Source organism: Clytia hemisphaerica, unplaced genomic scaffold (genome assembly GCF_902728285.1).
Source record: "Clytia hemisphaerica strain Z4C2 unplaced genomic scaffold, Clytia hemisphaerica genome assembly, whole genome shotgun sequence".
Lineage (NCBI taxonomy): Eukaryota > Metazoa > Cnidaria > Hydrozoa > Leptothecata > Clytiidae > Clytia > Clytia hemisphaerica.
The window spans coordinates 117,304-130,077 of NW_027103453.1; the positions used below are offsets into that span (position 1 = coordinate 117,304).

The following is a 12,774-nucleotide window of genomic DNA, read 5'->3' on the forward strand; positions in this document are numbered from 1 at the left end:
ACATACCTAAAACTAATCTTAGGTACTGGTACTCGGGCCCCGTACTATACTCATGTAATCTATTTAAAGGTTTTCGATATCACTCTTGTTTAAAAACAAAAACTTTAACCCTATTCGTACTAGGGGGGGGGCTCTTTCTGTTCGGAGGTCAAACTATTGGTAATAGTTCCTGAAATAATAGAGCTTTTGCCTTGAAATTTTCTGTAAATTCCTAACTTTTATTTAGCTTCAAAATAAAAAAAAATTTGACACCTAAATATTTTCACACCTTGAGCATGATGACATTTCTGACAGGTGTCACAAAAATTGACACTTTTCCAATACAAATTTATTTTTAATGTCAAATATATCGTTTAAACTGTAATTTATTGAATATTTGGGATAAAATAAGCATTTTAAACTCAGGCAACTTTTTTCTAAAGCTTTTGTTAGAATACAATTGTTATTTATAAGAACAAAGGAAATTTCCGGTTTTTGCTCACTTTGGGCATGACGAGTGACGTGATCAAAAAAATTTTTTGTCAAAAGTTACCTTACGTGACAAGGATCTTGTGTGCCAAATTTCATCCAAAAAGACCCACTAGATCAAAAGTTAAGGGGTGGTACAGGAAAAGCCCCCCCTCCCCTAGTTCTGAACCGCCCCTAAAAGCCTAGGTTGAATAGGGTTAAGGCATAGTTTTTTGAAACTCACCCTTTCAAAAGAAACATTTTTGACCTACTTCTAAATTTTGAGAATGTGGATAACAACACTAACAAAATGATTAAATAGATTCAATTTCCAATGATGTATATCTTAAACTTTCAGATTGTTACGATCGCGTGGTTGATTGTCACAAATTGGGACGACACCAATGCAACAGTTCTAGTTCTGCATGGAGAAATTACATGAAACGTAGCTGCAAACGTTATTGTAACTTTTGTTAAAAGACTCTAAGGCGAGACCAATTTGATTAGTTGTTTTACAAGCCCGACCGACCCTGAAATTCCAAAAATCGAGATAAAAATGAAATACATTTTGGTAGTACATTTTTATTTTCATTGTTTTACAGAATGCCAAATTTTCAAAATTTTGGTAGTTTTTCCAAGGTTTTGAGAATTTTATGTTCGATTTTTCATTTTATCCATGAAATCGACCTTATTGGGTCTTTCAATATCCTATTTCGCATTTTTGTCAAGATGTAATAGTTTTTGCTGCCTTTTTAAGAGTTTCATAGATGAAATTCTACTTTTATTTTTATTTTTTCGCCGACCGACCGACCCTCTTTTTGTGGTAGCTTGGCCCGTAAAGCAACAAATTAAATTTGCCTCGCCTTTAATGTGAAAAAATACGCATATATAAAAGTTTAAATACAAGCCGTCTTTTGAATTCTCAATAGACCTTTTCATAAATTACGTCACAAACATTACTTGTCTCGTTTTGAAATTATTGCCATTGCGATTATGTCCCAGCGGATTTTATTAAAGCTACTTCCTATTCATAAAAAAATCATCTCAAGAGACATAATCACCATGGTAATTGTTTGAATACGAGGCAAGTGATATTCGTGACGTAATTTATGAAAGGTCTATTCTGTGCAAATAATTAATTTAAAGGACATAACAGTACTTGCGAAATTTGTAAACAAACTGTATGCAGCGGATACAAAATCAAAACAAATGTCACATGTCAAAATAGAAAATTAAACCAAATATGGCTAATTTTGATTGTTCAATTGTTTTCAGGTTTGTTTTGGACACGTGATTTTAATTGTTCTCTTTAATGACACGTGGTTTGCGCAATGTTTACATTTTGCTATTTTTATGTCCCTTTAAGTTATAGCTAAAAACTTAGGCTGCAATCATCCTACAAGACCCCCTTTCCCCCCTAAAATTTAGTCAAAAATTTTAATCACTCCGTGAAAAACTGCCTGAAATTTTATCCTTGTCCAAAAACTTCCGACTAGCCAGTTTCGTAAAAGTAATGTGGGAAAACGCTTTTTCAAAACATTGAAATAATCTTCTAGTAATAAATTCAAATCTGCTATTAACAGGGTAACATTAAAACTGTGGCAATCAAATATTTTGTCTCTTTGAAATGGGAGTAACTGTTTTTTGTTTTTTTTACTTCGCAATTACTCTTAGCAACTATTCTCAGCAGCAGCCAGCAGCGGAATTCTTCAAAATATCTGTTCTTTTTTCCAGGAGAGGAAACTTTGGAGTTAAATCCAAGTGCCAGTTTTTTTTTTTCAAGCACAAAAAAAGTCTAGGAAGGATTATGAAATATCTGTTCTGAAAATCCAGGAGCAATCAATTAGAAAATAAATTCATTCACTTTTCCAATCAACCAAGGAAAGGAACATCCTGGCTTCAATCAAATTGCATAAGAACAGATGAATTTTCCAAGTAGTCATGATTTAAACTAAGAACATATATAAATTTCAAGGAGCCTGAATTTATTCAAGAACAGATAAGTTTATACAGGAGTCTAGCAAGAAAAGAACGGATACATTTTGCAGGGAAATATGCCTCTCAGAACAGATAATTTGTAAATTTTAGCCGATGGCTGCTTTTGTATTCTTCCAAATTTTGAATGAAGAATGAGCATTGACAGTGCAGTGACTGGTTAAATCGAAACATATGCATCAAAATCTGCTGTTAATAAAGAAAAATTTTTCCCCGATATTTCATCACCCACCCAAAACTTTTACCTGTTCTTTTATCCCCGACTAAAATTGTTACCCGATTTTTCAATCCCCGACCAAGATTTTCTCCCATTTTTTTATTTCAACAGAAAAAAGGATTTCTATTTTAGTTTTTCATTGTAAATGTTTCCAGAGATGTTTCTTAGCAGAACAAATAAAATGACTTCCTCTTCAAACGAGTTCTTTTGCCTATAGGCACAATGTTTATTAGCTAATAAACAAAACAAGCTAAGTTAAAACTACAATAGTTTCATAAAAAATAACGATAGTAACACAATGTCGGTCGTTGGTCAAGTCTTTAAAAAATCCAAATATCAACAAAGTCTTTATATGAAGATGTCCCTCATTTCTGAGCATGTTTTGGCAACAAAAAAGGTAGCAGTTTGGGCATTTTGTAGCAGTGATTCAATTTTGTAATAAAATTATTGAAAAAATGAGCATTACTGAAAATCTTGATAATTCCTTTTTATGACTTATGTTCTTTATTTTGTAGAGAACTTTAAAAAAAGTGACAAAAATGCCTCTATGTGACGAAGTTTTTCCCCGACGAATAAAAACCCCGAATAAATAAAACCCTGCCTTTTTTTTCCCGATGAGGTACACGCTTTTTTTTTTATAAGAATACACTTTATAAGAATGTCCATGATGAAAATGGCCAAAAAATTTAAGAATATGGCAAGAATATCACCATCATGGAATTTAGCAACTTAACCTAAGAATGCCATTTTTAATGCATTTTAACCTGTAGATTGCCAATTTCGATCTTGACCTAAGAATACCGTAAGAATATTTTTGGATGATTTTCGCCAAAAAGTTAAGAATATCCATGATGAAGTGAAAAAACACCATTCTTATAAAAAAAAAAGCGTGTATGCAATATACGATGGAGAAATCAGTACACATTTCAAAGAAGGCTATCTTAAGATAAGATACTCACGGTATGTGTGTCCAGAAATAAGTGGAACAGATTTAAAAAAATCGAAACTTTTACTTTTCTCTGCTTTAATTGCACGCTGAATAGAATTGCTATTCAACCATATAGGTCGGAATATGATTTGGGCATGTAATTTTCACGGGTAAAGAGAAAAGATTAAAAACAAAACTTTTTATCTTCTTAAAAAAATTTCATACGTGGAATATGAAATAACCCAAAATGTAATTATAGCGTAATTGTAAATTTATTTTTCCAGCTATGGAAACCTATGTCATGCAGAGATAACACGATAAACTTTTTACAATACAGTAGAGAGTTTGTACATCCAAAAATGGAGAGAAACTGATTCCCATAACTCTCCTTTCTGAGAAATCTTTTCAATTCTTAGTTACCTACTAAAGTAAACTTTTCAAATACATTTGCTCAACATAAACTTATTACTCAGCTTGAACCTCTGAATAAATCTTACCTTAAATGTTTCGTTTGAAATTTGATAACAACATTAGTTTCAATCAAACCTTTAAAATTATAAAAAAAGATCTGGATGTAAACTTATTACTCAGCTTGAACCTCTGAATAAATCTTACCTTAAATGTTTCGTTTGAAATTTGATAACAACATTAGTTTCAATCAAACCTTTAAAATTATAAAAAAAGATCTGGGAACTATATGGCTTTTGCCTTTTCTTTAAATTTCGAAAAACTTAGGCAATCGACGACAAAAACCAAAGAGATAGAGAAGAGCACGCAAAAGACTGAAGAAATCTGCGAAACCATCAACAAAATAAGCGACTATTTTCGAGAAGTCGAACATGAAGAAAGTAACATTTTTCATTCAAATTTTGGTGGTAATTGGCTCAACATGTTCGACCAGCCAAGTAGGAAATAAAGAAGCATCTTTAGACACGAAAAGCAGTCAAAAAGTAAGTTCTATAGTTTTACCATTCTCTTAACACGAGCTTGGAAAACGACCTCTGAGAAAACTCTTACGGCGATCTGCCAAATTAAATTCTCGCCTAAATTCATGCTTTAAGGAAAAATATTTTGAATGGATTACTTCGACGTTGTTCTCAGAGACTAGTGAGCCGCCGCTGGCTCTGTCGAGTACATGCACGTACACTGAAATTTAATGACTTTCGTACCCACATCCACAAAATATCAATAGATCGTCAAAAGGAGCAAAGATATTTTTATTGTGTCTAAGAACACACTAAAACACATATCAATCTTTCATAGCAATGTTCTATTCTTTTTCATTAGAAAACCCTCGCTCATTCACCTGCTTCCACTTGTCGAGCGGGTCGAGACGGTCGTGATGGCTTGAACGGGCTACCTGGACGAGATGGGGAAGATGGATGCCCGGGACAAGACGGCAGAGACGGACTACCAGGTGTCAGAGGGCCAGAAGGTGTTAAAGGTATACAAGGCCGTCCTGGATCAAATGGAACGAAGGGAGACCAAGGTGTTCCAGGAAAAGGTAAATGTAAAAGATTCAAGTGCAAAAGAATATATGTATGTAATTAATTTTAAAGAGATCATTAAAAAGTAAGGTGCGCGCATCCTCTCGGATATGATTGGATATGTACGTACTTTTTGAATGGTCCCAAACTCAAAAACGGGGTGGGGGGGGCAAACTATCGAACGGGAATTTTACATACGTTATTAAAACATATTAGAGGATATCTTTTTGACTTATTCGTACTCTTTTTATAACACATAGAGGATTCCGTTATACTGAAAGTAATCAAATAAATTTCATTATAAGATGGCAAAGACGGTATCAATGGAGTTCCTGGGGTAAATGGAACAAAAGGCGAGCAAGGCCCTCCTGGAAAAGGTTAGTAAAAATTTCCTTTAATTTCTGTTACATGTAAAGCATTTATAAGCAAAAAAAGTTCTTGATCAGATATCAAAACACTTAAAAATAATAAATCTTTCTTATGTATATAGCCTGACAAAGTAGAAGACAAAACTAGAGGATACTATCGATACCGTTGGATGGATAGTAAACGAAGGAAAATATGCATGCGTCTAGTAAACGCTCATTACGGCGTTTTACAGAAAAAAAACGGCAGTAAAGTTTAGCCCTGTGTAAATGACAGGATTGTCTAAGTTTAAACGAGCATAGACTTTCGCAAATCGTAAAACCCATGAAAATGAAATATTAACGCTAATCAGCATAAAAAGTGACAAACAACTTCTATTATAAAACCCCCATTGGTTGGAGGGTTTTCGCGGCGCTTTATTGCATGAATTTTTGAAAAATATGGCGTAATGGCGTGCAAATCATAGCAGCGTGGTCATGTAATGAAGATCTTTAAGGTGTTAATTCTGAGGCCAATAGCTGTTTCTTTTTTTTTTATTTCAGATGGGTCAATTAGTGGCAGACACTTTAAAGAATGCGCCTGGAGATTATCAACACATACAGATACTGGCTTGCTTAAGGTATGGCTTTTATCAATGTTAAAAAAATGATGTATTGATAATAACCATAACAGAGCATTTACTGGTATATCATATTAGTGTTTTGAATCCTATGAAAATACCCAGCTTCGAGGAATAGAGTGCAGCTTGCAGCTGATAGATTAAGGGCTCTGAGCACAGTCAAAAATTAGATTTTAGTATTTGAACATGAAAGTTATGTTTTAGGTTCTTTAACACTTTTAACAATTAATTGCCGTTATAAATTGCTTTTTAGTGAAATTCCTTTTAAGAGTAATTGAGAATATAATTGCAAAAATGACGCCATGAACTTTAAAAAGAGGTTAGAAATATGTTGCATTACCCTCTTTTATAAAAAGTGATAAGTTTTAATGGGTAATTAACCTTTTTGTTTCGAAGTTTTTCCAAACTGTCCACAAAGTATTGAACAGTTTTTAAAATTAATGCATCAAAAGTTATTAGCTGTTTTTTTCTATCAAAAAAAAGTTTGAATGAAAAATTGGTCAAAAAGCACTATTTACAAGGTTTTGTGACAAATAAGCTTTACGAAAAATGTTCCAAAAATATATTTTAAGATCAGTAAAATATACATCAACTACCTGAAAAATAATGTTTCTTTGCCGAAAATAAGTTGTTCAAAATTGAAATACTCTTCCTCGCAAAAGTCTTCATTTTCTTCTTCATCAAACTTTTTCACTGCGATTTTTCAATTTTCAAACTCAAGGATAATTGACCTAACAGAAAATGTAAAACATGCAACAGTTTTGTGGGGTACATCAAGTAGGAATTTATATTTTGTACGTGGAAAATATAAATTCACTATGGTCAGAGCCCTTAAGGCCCTCCTTAAGCATATTATTATAGTGGGATCAAAAAAGAAGAATATTTTTTTGGAAAGAAATTATTGTCTGTATTTTGAAGGGATATTTACTGTATGACTTTTTATTCAATCTTTCAAATGAATAGGATTGCAAGTTCAATAAATCAAAGACCGACTCATACTTAATGGTTTCAATTTCGTCTAATATATTTCAAGCAACGGGTGGCGCCTGCAGTCGATGGTTTGTCACCTTTGATGGAAATGAATGTTCTCCTTACCCAATAGAACATGCGTACTACAGTAACATTGCGAATACTGACCACATCCCGTTCACACTGAAAGGTATTTGCAAAATCAACAAATCAGGTGTTGTGAGCGTTGGATTCAACGTTGGGAAATGTAATGGTGGTAATTCGCTCGGTGATGCTTACACAGGATGGGATCAAGTGACACGCATTGTTATTGAAGAGCTCTAAACACAAATTATTTAATTCAATTTCTCAAATTAGGGAGGTATAATGTATAATGTAGGAAATTGATAAAATAATATTTTTACTTTGTATGAATCTTCATTACAGTGTGAGTGAAAATACCAGTTTAATTCATCAGAGAACTAGTACCTGTATTATGGTTGTTAAATTGAATTGTATTAAGGGTAGATGGTGAAACCCCAGGGAGAAAGATAGTAGAGGATATTTTGTAAAATCGCTCGACTGTTTTAGACCAATTGGTATGGATAAAATGCCGTTATAAACTTAACGTTTGCACACAAATAGGTGTGTGGTTTGGTTGTCAATCAGTTTTTTGGCATTCTCATACGCGTAAGTCAAGATTATATCATTTTTCCTATCGGAAACACCCGAAAGGTTTAGAAGGAGCTTGACCTCTGTTTTCTATTTTTAGTAATACACAGGGGTCAAATTCCAGTTTTTTTCGGGTGTTTCCGATAGGAAAAATGACGTAATCTTGACTTATGCATATAAATAACTGTTTGACAACTGGTGGGTCACATCAAAGGAACCCGGTTTGAGGGCTGAGGTATATTGGAGTGAATTGACAAAGCCCACCCTGGTTGGGTGGAGAAAGTTTTTGAATTTTGAAGGGTTCAAAGTGCTATTTCAATCCAATTTGAAAAATAATTCATGTAAAAATAATGGAAATTTTTTAATAGTTTTTGGTAAAAACATGTGGGGTCATGCCCTCTGTCTCCTAACGGAGACTTGTTGTATATTTTTGGAAAGTCTCAAAAATTAAGATTAGTGAAATATAGCCTGGGAATCCAAGCTCATAATCTTATAAAAAACAAAAAATACCTCACCTCACAAGATTATAGAGCGTGGTGCAGGTAGATTAGTCTGATAGTTATAAACAGTCTCTGTGTAAACCCTTGTTGACAGACTTTCTGAACTTTGGAAACCCAGGCATACCATAAAAATTCTTTAACAAGCTCTAAAGACTTTCAAAACTACTAAAAACCACATCAAAACATCAGCCACGTGTATTTAGACTTCCAGGCCAACAGCCATTTTGTTTCTAAATGAATCCGGCTAGTACGAAACGCAGGTCCAGGTTCAGGTTTCAGGGCCAGGGTTCAGGTTTCAGGGTTTATGTTAAAATTGTCTACAATACAGACTCGCTTTTTAAAATTACTGACCTCTTTACTCTTTACTTTTCTTTTTGACCAGGTTGTCTGGAGAAATCAAACAAAAAAGCGACGGATGAATAGAATGCATTCACACCTGACCTGTCGTTATTGACAAGTGTTTACAGTTAGTGTTTGGCTTGAATAATAAAACATACGTTTTTTTTTTAAAAGCTAAATTGTTCTTTGAACACAAATTCAACGAAAAGAAAAAAGATTTTCGTCGTTTTTTATTTCAGCCAATTGATGATTAATTTCTTAAATTTTCAGTCTCATGGATGATTGGCCTAACAGAAAATGTATAACATGTCAAACTTTTGTCCGCTACATCAGGGAGAAATTCGTATTTTTGTAAGTGGCAAATATTAAGAATTCACTATGGTCACAGCCCTTGATTTGGCGGATAGCTAGATAAATTAAATTTGACGGGAATTTAATTTCGCGGTTGTAGGATATTTTTGGCCAAAAGCGTTATCATATAAGAAAAAAAATCTGTTTTAAGGCTTCAAAAAGCTCAAATTTGGGAAATGTGTGAAATAAATTAAATTTGGCGGGAATTAGATTTGGCGGATGGAGGATAAAATAAATTTTGGCGGGAACTTAATTGGGCGGATTTTTGCTAAATCCGCCAAATCCGCCGAATTTTCTTTCCACCAAAATGTCTTCCTTTAAGGTAATTGTTCAAACATGACCATGGAAATTAAGCATACATTGAGCTTAAGACAGTATTCTTATGCAAACATAACCATGGGATTAGTTTGCATTAGAATTTTACAAATTCGTAGAATTTTACAACTTCGGTACTTGTTCAAACATGACCATGGGAATTAAGCATACATTGAGCTTCTCCCAAATGTCGTTGTTTACCATTTCGAATCGACACGTAAGTTAACCAACCTTAACAATAGCTTTTGTTTCAACGATGCGAAGACAGATTTTAGGGCGTTGAAAAACATTGTTCTACCAATAAATTTTTTTTCGTTAGCCATATTTGGAATTAGACTTATTATCATGCAAACGAGGAGCATTATTCCTCTCTTGCATAGAATTTTCATTATAAATACTGAATTTTAATTCAAAAGTAGTTATAACTCTCTAGCAAGCATCGTATTTGGTATGTAAACTTTGTTATTTTAAAGTCTTGAAGATATAGAAAAAGCTGTTTTATTTACTGTTTGAGCTTCGTTTTGGATCGCATAAGAGGTTTTGAAACCTAGGATTTAAAGTTAAGATAAGTTAAGTTATCGGTTATCTCAAAAATACTGACTCGCGACAACGTTGACAATTTGAGAGCAACTTTAGTTCCAATTCAACCTCAAAAATTACAAAAAGGATCTGGGAACTATATTATTTTCTTTAAATTCTGAAAATTTTAGGCAATCGACGACACAAACGAAAGAGATAGAGAAGAGCATGCAAAAGACTGAAGAAAGCTGCGAAACCATCAACAAAATAAGCGACTATTTTCAAGAAGTCAAGCATGAAGAAAGTAATATTTTTCATTCAAATTTTGCTGGTACTTAGCTCAACCAGTTCGACCAGCGAAGTAGCAAATGAAGCACCATTTTCGGACACGACAAGCAATCCACAAGTAAGTTCTTGAGTTTTACCACTTCCATTGTGTCTTTAACCCTTTAACTGGGGTTGATCTAAAAAGCAGGGTAGCTAATTTGGATAGGTTGTGGGGTAGCTGTGTATTTCACAGACCAGAGTAAAAAGATAAAAAATTTTTAGAATATAATCCTCATTGGAGCCAGGAGGTAAAACTTTGAAAAAAATATCTATACATTTATAGCCGTAGTCTGTATGTCTGTTTTTTGTTTTCAGTGTGACACTTTCATTTTCACAAGCAATGTTTTTTTTCTCGATAAGTTTGTTTTGATTGATAGATTGGATAGAGCCTGGTTTAGACTTTACTCAGTCTTTGTTTTGAAATCTAAGGCCCATCTACATTTAGGAGGCCCCCCCCAGCGGTTGGCGTGATGGCGTGATGGAGGGTTTTTCGTGGCGTGATGGCGTGAAATTTTGAAAAAAACGGCGTGATGGCGTGAAAATGAAGTGCCGGCGTGATCGTGAAATCGAGTTTTTTTAGGCGTGATGGCGTGAAATTTGCAGTTCAGCGTGATCGTGAAAATTATATTTATTAGTTGAATCGTAATTCTATGTCCATTTTAGCCAATTTAGAGGGTTTAAATGCAAACAGTTTTATTCATCCGCCATTTATCCTTGGTAGTATCCAATTGTCTTTAGCAGTTGCTAGCTAGTCTTTAAAATAAAGTCGAATGCTATGAGGGTCGAAAACTGAAAATTTCTCCGGTTGGCGCAAACCATGGTTGCGCTTCGCTTCCTCTGTAACATTTTCCTCTCTTTCTTAGATACATCAAAGACATCAATCAGGTCCTTTATTTCAGGAAAATTTATATAGCAAAGCCAAGTTTATTATGAGGTGTAATTTTGAGCAGATTGGAATTGATCAAAGGATAGGAATCCTGTAATGTTTAAACCATATTTTGGAAAAAAGAGAGTAAATGAGGGCGATTTTAGCCGTACTAAATTGAAAATTTCTCCCGTCGGCGCAAACCATGGTTGCGCTTCCTCGTTCCCCTTCTGAAAAATTTTCACGCTAATTCACAATTAATACCCATGGGTCCCGTCCATGGAGGACCAGGGGCATGTCCCCTCATGTTTTTACCAAAAAAGCTGTTTGTACTTTTAAAAGATTTCCATTATTTTTACATGAATTGAAATGGGTATTAAAATAGTACTTTGAACCCTTCAAAATTCAAAAATTTTCTCCGTTGCCCAACCATGGTGGGCTTTGTCAAGATTACGTCATTTTTCCTATCGGAAACACCCAAAAACTGGAATTTGAACCCTGTGTATTACTAAAAATAGAAAAACAAAGGTCAAATTCCTTTCAGATTTTTCGGATGTTTCCAATAGGAAAAATAATATAAACTTGACTTACAGTACGTGTATGAGAATGCCAAAAAACTGATTGACGACCAAACACACACACACACACCAATTTATGGGCAAAGATTTGGTTTATATAACGGCATTTTATCCATACCAATGGGTCTAAACATGGTCTAAAACTGAGTTTATCCAGAGAATAAGAGCGTGAAAACTAAATTTTCTAGGCGTAATGGCGTGAAATCAAAAGAAATTGGCGTGATCGTGAAAATCAAATTTTTTTGGCGTGATGGCGTGAAATCGAAAAAAATTTGGCGTGATGGCGTGAATTTTGGGTCCGCTGGGGGGCCTCATTTAGTAATTTTAATTTCTGTCTGCCTAGGGCTGCCCATCCCTTTGTTTTTCTCTTTTTTTTATTTGAAATGTTTTCGAATGTATTTAACGATCGTATTTATTAATGGCATTTAAATTTTTTTCAAAACAAAGCAAGTTTCTTTTATAGAAAGAACATTTCAAATGTAAATCAAAACAAAAAGTTTGTCAAACAACATCAGCATTCAAAGGGCGATAAAAAGCAAAAGGAAAATTAGTCCACCTCTTTCTTCATATAAAAACATTCAATTTTGTAATTTTTCTGCACACTTTTTTTAATTTCGAGCTGCGCAGTTTTGTAATTACACCCTTTCGCACTTTTGAAATTTCAGAAAAAAATCGACCATCTTTTATACAATATTTTTTCCGGATTCATCCTTGACCTTTGTCAAGGATCGTTAAAAAGCTTTCTAATTAAAAGTTACTTTACTTTATTTTCATATGATTCATTGATCACAGTACTGATTTGTTAATTTGGCTTCCTAGCACTGGCTGAAGTGTTAAATTTAGTTGAGAAATCTAATAATAAAACCCGAAAACGTAATGCCGAGTTATAACTCTTATAAGTCGGAATTTTGAAATGAATTATTTTAAGGGCTCTGACCAGAGTGAATTTTGATATTTGTCATGTACAAAATATAAATTTCTGCCTGATGTAGCTAACAGAACTTTGATATGTTATACATTTTCTGTTAGGCCAATTATCCTTGAGTCTGAAAATTTAAGAATCGCAAAGAAAAAATTTGATGAAAAAAAACATGAAGACTTTTGCGAAATACTCTTTTCAACTTTGAAGAGCTTATTTTCGGCGAAGAAAAACATTTTGAAAATCTTTTTGCAGTACTGGTGTATCTTTTACCAAACCAAAAAAGATTTTCGGAAAGTTTTTCTAAAAGCTTACTTGTCTCAAAATCTTAAAAATAGTGCTCATCTCAATTTTTCATAGTAAAACAACCATAACTTTTGAT

The 12,774-nt window shown here is 33.7% G+C and overlaps 2 protein-coding genes across 2 annotated transcripts in view; both read left to right on the top strand.

The window, feature by feature from the left end:
- LOC136798211 (zinc metalloproteinase nas-15-like) overlaps nt 1-970 on the top strand; it is a 38,338-nt gene extending 37,368 nt beyond the window's left edge. Inside the window, exon 4 of the mRNA XM_067054791.1 lies at nt 806-970. Within this exon, the coding sequence (XP_066910892.1) occupies nt 806-924 (119 nt within the window). The 3' untranslated portion in view covers nt 925-970. The remainder of the gene's footprint in view (nt 1-805) is intronic.
- Nucleotides 971-4,270: 3,300 nt separating this feature from the next.
- On the top strand, nt 4,271-7,352 carry LOC136798209 (collagen triple helix repeat-containing protein 1-like). The gene is made up of 5 exons (XM_067054788.1): nt 4,271-4,537; nt 4,875-5,091; nt 5,380-5,451; nt 5,983-6,059; nt 7,023-7,352. The coding sequence occupies exons 1-5, from the start codon at nt 4,427-4,429 to the stop codon at nt 7,350-7,352; spliced, it is 807 nt and encodes a 268-aa protein (XP_066910889.1). The 5' UTR covers nt 4,271-4,426.
- The last annotated feature ends 5,422 nt before the right edge of the window (nt 7,353-12,774 follow it).